General features: G+C 36.4%; 1 protein-coding gene across 1 annotated transcript in view; it reads right to left on the bottom strand.

Annotated features, from left to right (window-relative positions):
- LOC107554717 (rab effector MyRIP-like) overlaps nucleotides 1-13,673 on the bottom strand; it is a 186,604-nt gene extending 172,931 nt beyond the window's left edge. The window contains exons 1-2 of the mRNA XM_016237314.1: nucleotides 13,410-13,673; nucleotides 5,961-6,154 (exon numbers count right to left, since the gene is read on the bottom strand). Of these exons, the coding sequence (XP_016092800.1) occupies nucleotides 5,961-6,070 (110 nt within the window). The 5' untranslated portion in view covers nucleotides 6,071-6,154; nucleotides 13,410-13,673. The remainder of the gene's footprint in view (nucleotides 1-5,960; nucleotides 6,155-13,409) is intronic.
- Between the last annotated feature and the right edge of the window lie 298 nt (nucleotides 13,674-13,971).

Genomic DNA, 13,971 nt, shown 5'->3' with positions numbered 1-13,971 from the left:
TGAACGCACCATAAGACGAGACAAAGACAAGACGATAATAAGGTCAATAAACGATAACTATGACTATATCAACATGCAATTTTGTTGACAAAATAAGACTAGACTAAAACGTATTAAAAACAAATAAAAACTTTACCAAAAACCTATTTTTATTTTCGTCAAAAAAAGGAGACAAAATGTTATTGCAGACTGCTCTAACGTACACGCCTCTACTATAAGAGCTTTCATGTGTGCTATTGCCAGATATCAAGAGTTCAAATCCCCGAATCAGAGCTTCACTGTTACATGGATACATTTTCTGCCCTGTGTTTTGCTTATTTTAAGCAATCTGGCAACCATGCGCACGCACGCTGCTCAAGAAGCGGATTTGCGGAAGCCCTGCCGACGATGATGTGAAACACCTACAAACAAGCTGGAGTTTAGCGATCTAACTGAAAGGATAATTCAGCCGGTCTGTGTTCTGTTATGGAATCTCGACTGTATTGTTTGCGATTGTGATCGCTGAATAAATGCACTTACTCAACCGCTGTTGTTTTAATAGAAAAATAGGCTATTGCAATTTGGAATTAGTGGAATTACTAGGAATTTCACTGTTATACTATTTTTCGTTTGTTTTAGCTGTTTTCATAATGTAGACAGAGAGATTGCATAAGTATTTGGTATTAATTTATATAATAAAGAGCCTATAATAAATCTGTATACTAGATGAGGTAAAATACTGTATTGGCCCGAATATAAGACGACCCTGATTATGAGACGACCCCCCTTTTTCCAGATGTACCTTTTGGAAAAAGGCTTTTTTAAAAACAAATTTAATTACTTTCATATTGCATATTTTTCCTATTTTAATTTTTGTTTCGAAAGTATGGCAAAAACTGGAAGAATGTACCAACAATCACATAAAAAAATATACACTTTTTGATATACCATAAAAAAAAAACAGGTAGCCCATCTGAATTAGGACATTTAGGCTATCCATCTAATAGTAGCCTACCAAAATCTTGTTAACAGTAGAAGTTCAATCTTACTGTAGTCTTCAAATCTGGGTACTGTCTTACGTTTTAAAATCACAAAGGGAGTTTGGTCCCATCAGGCTAACATGACAGTCACGACTCATGCAGCTGTAAGCGTTTCTTTTTCTTTTGTTTTTACTCGCGATCTTTACAACACGCATTACATTACGTATTTCATGGCACACTTGATTTATGCGTATTTGGCACCACCTATTGTTGTGGGTGTATTATTGACATGTCACAGTCTAGACCCTGAGTATAAGACGACCGCGTTTTTTCAGATGTATTTCCAAGAAAAAAAACATTTTCTTATATTCGGGTCAATACGGTACACCATGTATGTATCCACATTCTATTGATTTGTGCTTACGGGAGAAAGTGCAATACCTGAAATGCAAAAGTACATTTCTCAAATGACAATCATTACGATTATAATTTTGAGGAAACATAATTTTTATCAGTATAACCATTATACAGAACCTCCCTGATTAGCCAATCCGGTCCTGCAGGGAACAATCCTAATTCAAAAACACAAAGGCAAGGCAAGGCAACGCAAGGCAAGGAAACAGGAAAACAAGGACATGCTTAGAAATGTCCAGAACGAAATGTACGCTTTGAAACAGCAAAACAAGACTCAGCAAGGTGTGTGTGTGACATAAATAGTACTCCTAATGGAAAACATGTGTGTCTGTAATCAGTTCCTAGTCTGGGATTGAGTGGTAAAGGTATGGGATGGAGTGCCCACTAGAGGAGCTCATGGGCACTCCAGCTGGAGATCGTGACAGTGTCAATAATCAAAGTCAATAACATAAAGAACAAATCTATCTGAAATTAAGCTGAACGTGAATTAACACTGGTAAACTGGAATGCCATTCTAGTGGGCTAATTTACTCAACAAAACAATAAAACCAATACAAATCTTTTCAGCACATGGGCTGGTATTGCAGAATTTGGCTGATGATGGAACATTTTTATGATGACATGTATGACAAATTCAGGCTGCTTTTAGTCATTTAACTGCACAGTGTAGTTGGAGTCAGTTTGAAAGCCACAATTAAAAATGGTAAGTGCTTCAATGACGGATTATACTCTTCACTGCCAGCTAGCTCAGATAAACCATTGAAAAACACTCAGTAAATAAAATATATTTACATACTCCCTTAAGAGTCTATGACATGCTGTTGACTCATCAAAAAAGATCAAGACCAAAGTGAGTCATGAAAAAAAAACAGGTAGCCCATCTGAATTAGGACATTTAGGCTATCCATCTAATAGTAGCCTACCAAAATCTTGTTAACAGTAGAAGTTCAATCTTACTGTAGTCTTCAAATCTGGGTACTGTCTTACGTTTTAAAATCACAAAGGGAGTTTGGTCCCATCAGGCTAACATGACAGTCACGACTCATGCAGCTGTAAGCGTTTCTTTTTCTTTTGTTTTTACTCGCGATCTTTACAACACGCATTACATTACGTATTTCATGGCACACTTGATTTATGCGTATTTGGCACCACCTATTGTTGTGGGTGTATTATTGACATGTCACAGTCTAGACCCTGAGTATAAGACGACCGCGTTTTTTCAGATGTATTTCCAAGAAAAAAAACATTTTCTTATATTCGGGTCAATACGGTACACCATGTATGTATCCACATTCTATTGATTTGTGCTTACGGGAGAAAGTGCAATACCTGAAATGCAAAAGTACATTTCTCAAATGACAATCATTACGATTATAATTTTGAGGAAACATAATTTTTATCAGTATAACCATTATACAGAACCTCCCTGATTAGCCAATCCGGTCCTGCAGGGAACAATCCTAATTCAAAAACACAAAGGCAAGGCAAGGCAACGCAAGGCAAGGAAACAGGAAAACAAGGACATGCTTAGAAATGTCCAGAACGAAATGTACGCTTTGAAACAGCAAAACAAGACTCAGCAAGGTGTGTGTGTGACATAAATAGTACTCCTAATGGAAAACATGTGTGTCTGTAATCAGTTCCTAGTCTGGGATTGAGTGGTAAAGGTATGGGATGGAGTGCCCACTAGAGGAGCTCATGGGCACTCCAGCTGGAGATCGTGACAGTGTCAATAATCAAAGTCAATAACATAAAGAACAAATCTATCTGAAATTAAGCTGAACGTGAATTAACACTGGTAAACTGGAATGCCATTCTAGTGGGCTAATTTACTCAACAAAACAATAAAACCAATACAAATCTTTTCAGCACATGGGCTGGTATTGCAGAATTTGGCTGATGATGGAACATTTTTATGATGACATGTATGACAAATTCAGGCTGCTTTTAGTCATTTAACTGCACAGTGTAGTTGGAGTCAGTTTGAAAGCCACAATTAAAAATGGTAAGTGCTTCAATGACGGATTATACTCTTCACTGCCAGCTAGCTCAGATAAACCATTGAAAAACACTCAGTAAATAAAATATATTTACATACTCCCTTAAGAGTCTATGACATGCTGTTGACTCATCAAAAAAGATCAAGACCAAAGTGAGTCATGTCTGACAATGCTCAAAATGCTCGCAACACTGAGCAATCTCAAGATCCATAACCTTTGCCTTCCAACCGTCTAACCCCGCGACCCATACCAATGAGTTCTGACAGAAACAAAGACTCATGGGAAATGCCAACGGCATATCAACTGCCAAACTAAATGCTGACATTGTTTTAAAAAGCAAAACGTTCACTGCATTTTTACTGTATTTTCACTAAGAACAAACATGTTGCACATGTGCATTCTAGCCAAGAAATGCATCACAGTGACAGCCCTGTGATTAGTTATTCTCTCCAGAGTGCATTACAATTGTAGAGTGTTGGTGAATACACCAAAAAGACAAAAGAAAAAAGAAAAGTAGTTGACCGGCAACCTCAATATTAAAGACAGCAAAAAAGAGTAGCATAGAAATACAGTATATGGGTTTTCACATCGCATTTCACATGACATTAAGAGATGGTCATCACACACTCACTATCATCATTTGCACATACATTTGAATCTTTGAGCTTTTTGGGTCAGCTTCTGTTAAATTGCATACATTACTTTTTTTTTATTTTATCTAAATTATATAAAAACTTGACAACTTACAGTATGTAACACAAAAGGTTCTTACCTTTTCATCTTGAGCTGTCAAGCTCAAAAAAAGGACAAAGAGCAGCATTAAAGTACCATAATTGTGGTCTATATGATTTATGTACTATATTTTAAGTGTTCTAAAACAATATTATAGCTTTGTGTGAGAAACAGAGCAAAATTTAAGTACTTATTTGGTGAAAATCTTCAGCCCTCTATTGTAGCCAGTGTTTCCCATACATTAACTAGAGTGTGGCAGCCCTAATCTGTAATCTGTAAACAGGTAATCTGTTCCGTCACGGTTTCATAATACACCGAAGATTTATACCTCTCATATAACATAAAAAGTTGTGTTTCTCGCCATTGCTTTGACAAATATCCGTTAAACAAATTAAAACCAAAAGCGAATAATATGATTTATCAAGTCTGTTTGTGCTGTTTGTTTCAAAGTGAAGCGCGCACATTGTGCAAGGGATCGGCTCGTGATCCGGTGTTTTCTGCATCTCAGTCTCTCTGAGCGGCTCCGTTCACAGTGAATGCGGTGAACTCCGTTATTGAATGTGCTGTAAATTTAGCACGCGTTTGGGTAGACCACAGCCACGTTATGCATAATTTGCACATTTGCATAATTTTCAACATTATAATGGGCAAATGTTTACAGTATTTCATTAAATTAGTAATGTTTGTAAACCTGTTTTCACAGAAGCTGGAGTTTTCCGCCAAAATAAAAGCTCAACTGAAGTTTCCGCTAAAATAAAAGATCAAGGTTATCTCTTGCAAGCATGGCCTAAAATTAACAGATGCGCACAGAGAAAATACTGTACAGGTACAGCAAGCTCACTGTTGGGAAGAAAAATATAAATATTGGGGTGGGGTTTATATGAATGTATTTCTGAAGGGAACTGACTTCACAAATGTTTGGATGGCGTTTTTCCCCTTATCATTGCTGATCCATAAGCACCACCTGCTGTCAGAGAGTGAATTTGCATTCTCATTCAGCCTGTCTGTTTTAGTTTCATGCAGGTTTTATCTATGCATCATTGTTTGTATCGTGATTCAAATGTTTCATGGCAAGGAAAAATATTTATGGCCGGTACATTTTCTCAAGTCACCAGCCACTGGCAGATGTGAAAGTTAGTTTTAGGCCCTGCTTGCAAGTGTAGAAATTAGGACAAAAGAATTGCAATTTCCCTACTGTAGAGTAAGGTAAAATAATATGCCTGAAAAAAAAATCATTTTCATTTATTTCACAGTGCAATTGTTTTACAATATATGGCTATTACTGTCATAGGAATAATAATATAAAATTATTATTATTATTTTATTCTAATTTGTTTGGCTTCTTAATTCACCAGTGAGACTGAGACACTATATCACACCTAAAAAGAGGGTTGAGTCCACTTAAAATTTCAAGAACAAGTACATTTACCGGCTTTTTTTTCTTTTAGTTTGCACACTGTGACTGAACCTGTGTTGGAGCACTCTCAAAGTGCACCAGATTTATGAATTTAACTTTAAAATGTACCAAATTTTCTTACGGGGGACCATGCCCCTGGACCCCTCCTAGAGGGGTCGAGGACCGTCCACTACAGTCTCACAAAATCCTGTGGGAAACACTGTGTAGCTCTTAAATAACACATTTGAATTCAGTTCAAAACATTTTAAAACTTTACGTCATTACTGCCTGATGTCAAAGATGTCAAACCTGGCACAACCATCTTGAGGCACCATCTTTGAATTAGCATCAGTACAAATGATATAGTCACCATTTTCAATACTCAAGGCTTCAGAACTGCCAGCCGAATGAAATCAAATTAAATCTTCACTAATGTCTCACACTCACGCGTGCTGTTACCTGAGCCTCTCCTCTTCCTTCTTACGGAGGTGCATGTCTCTCTGTACCACTCTGAGCACATGCTCTGCTTCATCATTGCTCAGACCAGACAGGTCCAGTTTACGTCCCATCACTGCTTTGGAGTCAAGAGTCAAAGGTCGCTGGAATCACAAATGGTTGTCCTTAAAGACTTTGAATATAAAGCCTGGAGGTCACTGAGAAATAAGAGAGAAATGAAAGTCATTCTGTCTAAACTAAAAAATGCTTGGATTGCATGGGATTGACTTTCACAATAACAAATATGTGAAATTCCAATATTGAGGTCACACATTTACACAATGGCTTTATTTTATACACAAACATAGTATGTTACCTCTTAAGTGCTGGCTGACTAGTCTGGACAGTAATAAAATACTATTTCAGTTTAAAACATTGTCTCTCCTCATTCATCACTTCCTTATAATTGTCTTTTTCTTCTCCTTTTTAGTCTCAGCCTCAGATGGAGCAAATTCTCAATCTGGCAAGGTTTTATCTGATTATATGAATTTCATAGGATGAATTTAACAACTTTCTGGAACAATATTTTTAAAAATGTACCAGACTGCTACAGTGAGAACTTATGAGGCAGAACTAACCACTGTATTTGGCAAAGTTTTTGTAGGTCAGTGGCATCAAATCTTTGAAATACATTTATTTTCTGAGTTACATCTGTGAAACCTACAGTATGTTACTTTTGGAAGTCTATAACTTGACAGAGTCCAGTGTTTTCATGGATTTTTTCCCCAAGCCTGTGTATTTTTGTGGTTTCAGTTGTTTCAAATAATCTGTCTTAAACAGTAAATTAAATGAAAAACAAACTGTCATGTTTATTCATGTTGGTCAAACCAGGCCATTTTCAAATACAAATGCACCTCAGGAAGTGTGTATTCAATAAAAATACATAGAAAAATTTAAGGGGGTCTGAATACTTTCCGTACCCACTGTACATACATAAATACATACATACTGCTTGTGTATCTGGAGAGAAATATAACTACCAAAAACAAATACCAAAATCAATGGCAAATGTTTATCACAAAGTCATGATTTAAATGGCATAGCAAATTAATATTTCTCCACAGAGAGATCACATAAATGGATATAAATGCACAAACATAAAACCATAAAATGCATTTATACTAAAGAGTTCCTGCAAAACAAGTTGGTTATCTTTAACAAGCAAACAGGCTGCCTAAGATAAGACCGGTACAATGCACACGTGGATTTGGAGCTGCATTAATGTGCTCAGCCAGGCTACAGTCATTGGAAAATTCTACCTGTGGACCAAGATCTCACATATATTTTCTCTCTCTTAATATGGTCTTACATGGGGCTGGGAGAGATGAGGACTTTTCAGAATAGGCTCATCATCGTAGGTGAAAAGTAAGAGAGACAGATAAGATAAAAGGGGTTCAGAGAATTATGCACTAAAATAAAAATGGATGTCCATATCAGCCAGTATTTTTTAAAGGACATATCAAACATAGATGTTTATTTTGCTTACTAAACTGTTAGGGATGCACATTAAAGGGGGATACTGTAGCTGCTTATTGATAAAGAGCCATGAAATAAAATGGGAAACAGGAGGAGATTGTGTGGAAGGAGGTGGGACAATTATAGGAAGAGACAGAGATGGTATTACAGAGAAGGGGGGGGGGGGAGTGATGCTGACAAAGAGAAGGAGAGAGAGTGTATGACGTTAAATGCAGCCTCTGGGTGATGACTCAGTCAGCTGTGCCCTTTAAGCTCCACCAATCACATTACACTCCACCTGTTTACAATCCTCACACACACACAAAGACACACACTAAGACATAAAGGCAACTAACTATTTTCTTGACAGCAATTCTCAAATATCCAGAAGGCTAATTCTAATGCAAACACCCAAAACTCGTCACACACCTCTATATTCAGAGATCCTGGAAAGACGAAAAACAGTCTGACAGCTACATTAGATGCTAACTAACTATATATTGAGAGAGAAATAAGAAACAGTCTTACAGTATAATATAGACAGACATTTGACAAGACAGCATAAAGTCCGGTTCATGTTGCAGCTTATTCTGGTCAAGGACTATCCACTTAGACATGAAGACATTGCCTTATTGGCATACTGTATACAGTATGTATAGTGACCACAGTTTTTATTTTGTTTATACACATTGTTCCATAGAGATTAGGTTTGCCTGTAGAGCTGATTCTATCTTGAAATACCTGATCGAACAAATACAAATAAAACCAAATCATTTAATATTTCTGCTAAGCTAGCAGGCTAATCAGCTAACAGTATGCAATGCTAGTAATCTAACAAATGTAGTCAAACCCAGTAAAAATTATTTCAGGGGACCAAATGTATGTATGCATGTGTATATATATACATTTGTTTACAAAATTATTCTAAATAAATACATTTGTGTACAAAAGTATTCACATGTAAAAGTGAAAATGTTCTGCAGGTTGAGGGGCAATAATACAGCACAGGGGAGCTTGTGCTCAGCAGTGGAAGGTTAAATGTGGGTCAAGCTCAGGATGTGCTTTGTTCTAGTAGCTACTGTCACAACCAAGATTCCTGGTGGGCATCTCAGATGCAGTAAATACATACACAATGACCAAACATAGCCTTGCTGTTTTGTACTCATCTGTTTAGAGCCAAAACTTTGCTTAGTGGGTACAGCTTATTGGGGTGGGGGTTCTACAGATGCACTTTCCTCAAAAATGCCCTTTTTTGAGTCAACTGGTTTACTGTTTATATAATCAACACAATTTGAGATATCATTCATGTCCATAGCACACATAGAAACAGTCATTGTAATGTCGGCCTTAGCAAACACCACTAATCACTGTTCAGAGAGTGTTAAGGCATGAAGGTTTATTTAATTCATTCAATTACCATATAGCCATAATCAGAAATAAACTACTTTTAGCTCACCTGTGCTGATGGCAATACCCCACTTTCAAAACTAGAAGTCTGACACTTTCTTGGAAATATATAAGGTATACATTCACCCTACAAATAAGAAATATGGTGTGAAGTAATTGCTTTTCTATCTGTGTCATTTGGGTCATTTGTCTGTGCTGAATAATGGGACTGGGGAGAGGAGGAAAACGCATTCTCTTTTAGGCTCTAATGTAACTACCCCAATCCATCAGACTGGCCTCCATTTCAGCTCAACATGCTGCAGTGTTTGATTCAAGTATCATTATTCAGGGCTGCTCGAAATATCCTGAGTGCAATTTCCCACTACACAAAAGAGTTGGATCACAGGATTCCAGCTGCCACTCGCTTTAGTCATCATGGTATTGTGCTATTAATTTAAACATTTTCCCATGATTTTAAAACTCATTCTGAGTACAAGGCCATTTTAATTTTAGGCATATGCATATTTCTACTTATCTGAAAAAACATACAAGGTACATAACATACAAACATAAAAATCTGTTTAAGAGTATATTATATAGGAAAGCACTGCATTTTAATTATCACTTTAGACTCACAAACGTTCAAAATAATAACACTTGAGAAAAAACTGCAGAATGCTATTCCAACATTTTATCAATGTGTACTATCAATAACATTAACTATACAACAAACCATGGCAAATAACTTAAAATATTATGAAATATTATAATACAATCATCTTAAACCTTCTTCAGTTCAATATAAGTGGTAACTGACAGTCAGCTGGTAAGTTTCTTAACATTAACCACAAATGAACCCCAATGCAGGTCTAGTATCATGCTGAAGAGGTTTATTTTGCTATTATGCATAGCTGACTGCACATTATGCCACTTATTACAAGATGACTTGGTAAATTAATGAATGAACGAACAAATGAGCAAATGGACAGGAAATATTGATTTGAGAAACACAAAACTATTAAATCATACTCTCTTAATGGACAGCTGTCAGTTAGTCAGTTTAACAGTCAAAATATTTGAAAAATATTTGACCAAAAAATTCTGAGATTGGCCAGTCAGAATTAAGTATATAAAAGGTAGTTTTACAAACGCAATGGTAAACCAGCTATGAAAACATATCAAATTGCAATGTTTGGATGAAATAAGTCATAAATTCTCCCCACTCTCGTGATCAAATCTCTTTCTTAACAACAGCAGTAATAATAAAAAAATACTCCTGTTACCCTGTCTTAACAATGCAGTGAAAACAGCAGGCATCAGTCAGTCATTATACACTGTCATGTATGGTAAATTAATCAAAGCAGCTGTGCAGGCAGGTTGGCTCAATGCATGCGGATGATTCATTGAGCGGTCTTTATCCACCTATAACGCAACCATGAGGCAGAATGAAGTGGCAAACAGATGTTACATTCACACAATGCATTCTCCACAAATGCAGTTCTGGGTGGTCAGCTGGGGTTTACACCTATGAAGTGAAATACTACTGCAATACTGCAAAAAGTATGAATGAATGATGAAACAACCCCTCTCTCTAGGAAGCCAGCATCACTGTGATCAGAAGAGGGTGAGTATGGCAAGCTGTAGTAACATTTATTAATTAAAACTATACTTACATTTATTCATTCAGCACAGAATTTTATTCAAAGCGACATCACAAGCAATTTGTCATAACAGAGAATATTTGTAGTACACAATGCCAAGATTAGCATGCAAGCTAAGAGCTGAAATGAAATGCAGAAAAAAATTTTTTTAAAGTGCTTTTGTTAGAGTAGTTCACTTCCAGAACAAAAATTGACAGATAATGTACTCACCTCCTTGTCATCCAAGATGTTCATGTCTTTCTTTCTTCAGTCGTAAAGAAATTATGTTTTTTGAGGAAAACATTTCAGGAATTTTCTCCATATAGTGGACTTCTATGGTGCCCGCGAGTTTGAACTTCCAAAATGCAGTTTAAATGCAGCTTCAAACAGCTCTAAATGATCCCAGCCGAGGATGAAGGGTCTTATCTAGCGAAACAATTGGTCATTTTCTAAAAAAGTAGTCATTTTCTAGAGTCCTTTGAAGCTGCATTGAAACTGCATTTTGGAAGTTCAAACTCACGGGCACCACAGAAGTCCATTATATGGAGATAATTCCTTAAACGTTTTCCTCAAAAAACATAATTTCTTTACGACTGAAGAAAGAAAGACATGAACATCTTGGATGACAAGGGGGTGAGTACATTGTCTGTAAATTTTCATTCCGGAAGTGAACTACTTCTTTAAATGTTGTGAATTAGTTAAATGCATGTGGAACCGGCGTGCCTTTAGCTTCAAAATGAACAAGTAATTAAACAGTAACTGGAATCTAGTATGTTAGTTATTAGTACATATTCCTTATGTACTTACTCTACTAGCCATAATCTCAATAGTGGCAATGAACTATTTCATTGTGAACTATTTTCATTTGTGAGTCATTTATCAGCTACTCAATTCTGGCTAGTATGAATTTCACCTGTTTCTGGTGCAGTTTACTAATACTAATGTTAGATTGAAATTAGATACTAATACATATTTCTTATTACAGTAGTAAGTAGTATATAGTAGTACTGTACTTGTGCCATTTCTAGTAACTTATTAACTACAGCTGCTTTTTACTTGTCATGTACAGTATACCATATAGTCAAAATGGCTACTGTATGGTTTAACATTAAATACGAGTAACATTAAAAAATATATGTTACTAGCAGTCTAACAAATGGATTATAGGACAATAAAACAATAGTGTCCAATAAATACATGCTAGTAACTATTCAAATAGTAAAAATGGAAATACTGTAGGTACCAGCAATAATTAGAATACAAATTAGTCAGAAGTGAATATTCTATATCTGAACTACAGATCGAGTCAGCTCAGTGGCAAAAAATCTGTTAGTAAGTGTCACTGGGATAGTGGCTAGCAGGCGTGCCATTGACACAGGGCGGTCATGACTCCCGTGGTTTTGAAAAGATAGCAGTCGACCCCCTCGATAAGGGAAAATAGTCTGCGTGATTCATTAAATAAAACTTCCGACAACGAACATCACATTCATTGTAATTCAAACCATACACTGATGTTTATTAAAATGTTTATTCCATAATAATGAGAAAATAAATTACAATTGCATTTGTTTTTAGCCTACATGTATGTAACCTATACCTATTTGACAGTGAACGGTACATCATCTTCTTCTAATGGTGCTTCTGATAGCGGTCCTAAACAGGCAGTGAATTTAGTTGTCTTGTGCCTGTCTCAGCTGCAACACAAATTTCTAGTAGTCTGCCTGGCACAACCAGAAAGATGAAGCTAGTGAAACAGAACAGTATTGCCTCCTTTTTCAAAAGGCAAATAAGGTAAGTTGACATTAATTTTATACATGCCAGCCAGTTGTCATCATTCCCCCAGATGCCATTTAGCCATGTTTGTGATGGCCTTAAATTCTAAATGACTTAATCAAAGAGATAATTGTTTAAGTCAATGGTTCTCAAAGTGTGGTACAAGTACGCAGATGAATCACTCAATTAAATCTAAATTAATGTTAAAACACAATACATTGATTTTAATTTAATCTTTGAATAAAGTTTTTTTTACACATTTAAGGGAAGTAGAGTTTTAAAATTAAAACACATTTTAGTTTAATAATTATTTGTTTGTTTTTTATATTATTTACCTGTATGTAAGCACAGTGCAGTGTTAATGTTAGCATTATAGTTAAGTAGTTGACAACAATAAATATTCTTATTAGGAATCAAAATGCTTTGTTTTTTAACTGTGCAGAGCTGTAGCTGAATAGTAAGGGCTACTACACTACTGTATTTTAATGTTAGTCACTTGGAGAGCCAATTATTTTCTGAGGTGGTACTTGGTATAAAAAGTTTGAGAACAACTGGTTTAAGATAAATAAATGTAGCCTAACTTCATATTGTAATAATAATCAATATTATTCTATTAATGATCAGGCAAATTTAATATAAGATGGTCATTAGACGGTGAGCCTGAAGTGGTGGTCCGATATCTGGAAATCTGATCTTACGATCTGGGCTTTGCTTACAGTATGGTCCCACTTTGAAAATGTCTCCTGCTCCCTTGGTGACTAGTAGCAAGGGGGGGGTACTAGTTAAACTGAAAATGATTATTAAAGTACTGGTAACATAGAACATAAACTTAGTACTAGTTAAACTGAAAATGATTATTAAAGTACTGATGACATAAAACACAAACTAGTTCGTTTAATACCTGAATGTTAAAACAGCTTGCCATATGGTCAGGACTGAATGTGTCAGGTGCACCTAGCACACATTGCATGTATGATATGTAGAAATCGATAACTGCAATATACAAGCGGGTCACATAAACATTGACCTCTCTTCATCCTCTCATTGTACGGACCAATTGTAAAATTCACACACAAACTTTTGCACATTCATCAACGATTCAAGCAGCTAATGCAATAATATCCACACAGAATCAATGTGACATCTGCACAAAACTTACGCGAAATCAACATCCGCGGTCCGCAGGCTACAGACGTCCACGCACTGACAGTCAGGCGGGTTTGTCTTGGTTAACTTCCATTGATCGGTGATATGTGATTTCCCACGCAGGCACACACAGTCATGCGCTTTAGCTTATGGGGCGCCGACTGGTGCGAACTGATTTACAGGATTTGCGTCTATTTACAGCGGCTTATTTTTGCAGCGGTTAAGTTACTGTTTGAGGAATAAATTAAATGGCTAATAATTGATTAGCCCTTTATTGGTCAGCTTTCTTTCCCCCTCTCAGCGTGGCTATCTCTCCTCACACACATGGTGACATCCAGCGGCTGCTCGCATCCTCCTCCTGCACCTGAGCATCCCGCTGATCAGCCAATCACAGCGTAATGTTCAGCCCGTTATTAAAACATCAACTAACACACGCAGAACGAGGGTGCTCCACTCAATCATCTCTGAAAGTTAAGGCCAATGAACAGAGAGGCAAACTAATTGGTAATGTTGCAGTATATATCAGAGAGCTTAATTAAAATGAAGCCACAACAAAGATGCTGTGGCTTCCTGAA

This window comes from Sinocyclocheilus grahami, unplaced genomic scaffold (genome assembly GCF_001515645.1).
Source record: "Sinocyclocheilus grahami isolate Dianchi unplaced genomic scaffold, SAMN03320097.WGS_v1.1 scaffold511.1, whole genome shotgun sequence".
Classification (NCBI taxonomy): domain Eukaryota; kingdom Metazoa; phylum Chordata; class Actinopteri; order Cypriniformes; family Cyprinidae; genus Sinocyclocheilus; species Sinocyclocheilus grahami.
The sequence above is the reverse complement of the archived record's forward strand: the minus strand, read 5'-3'. Positions and strand labels throughout refer to the sequence as shown.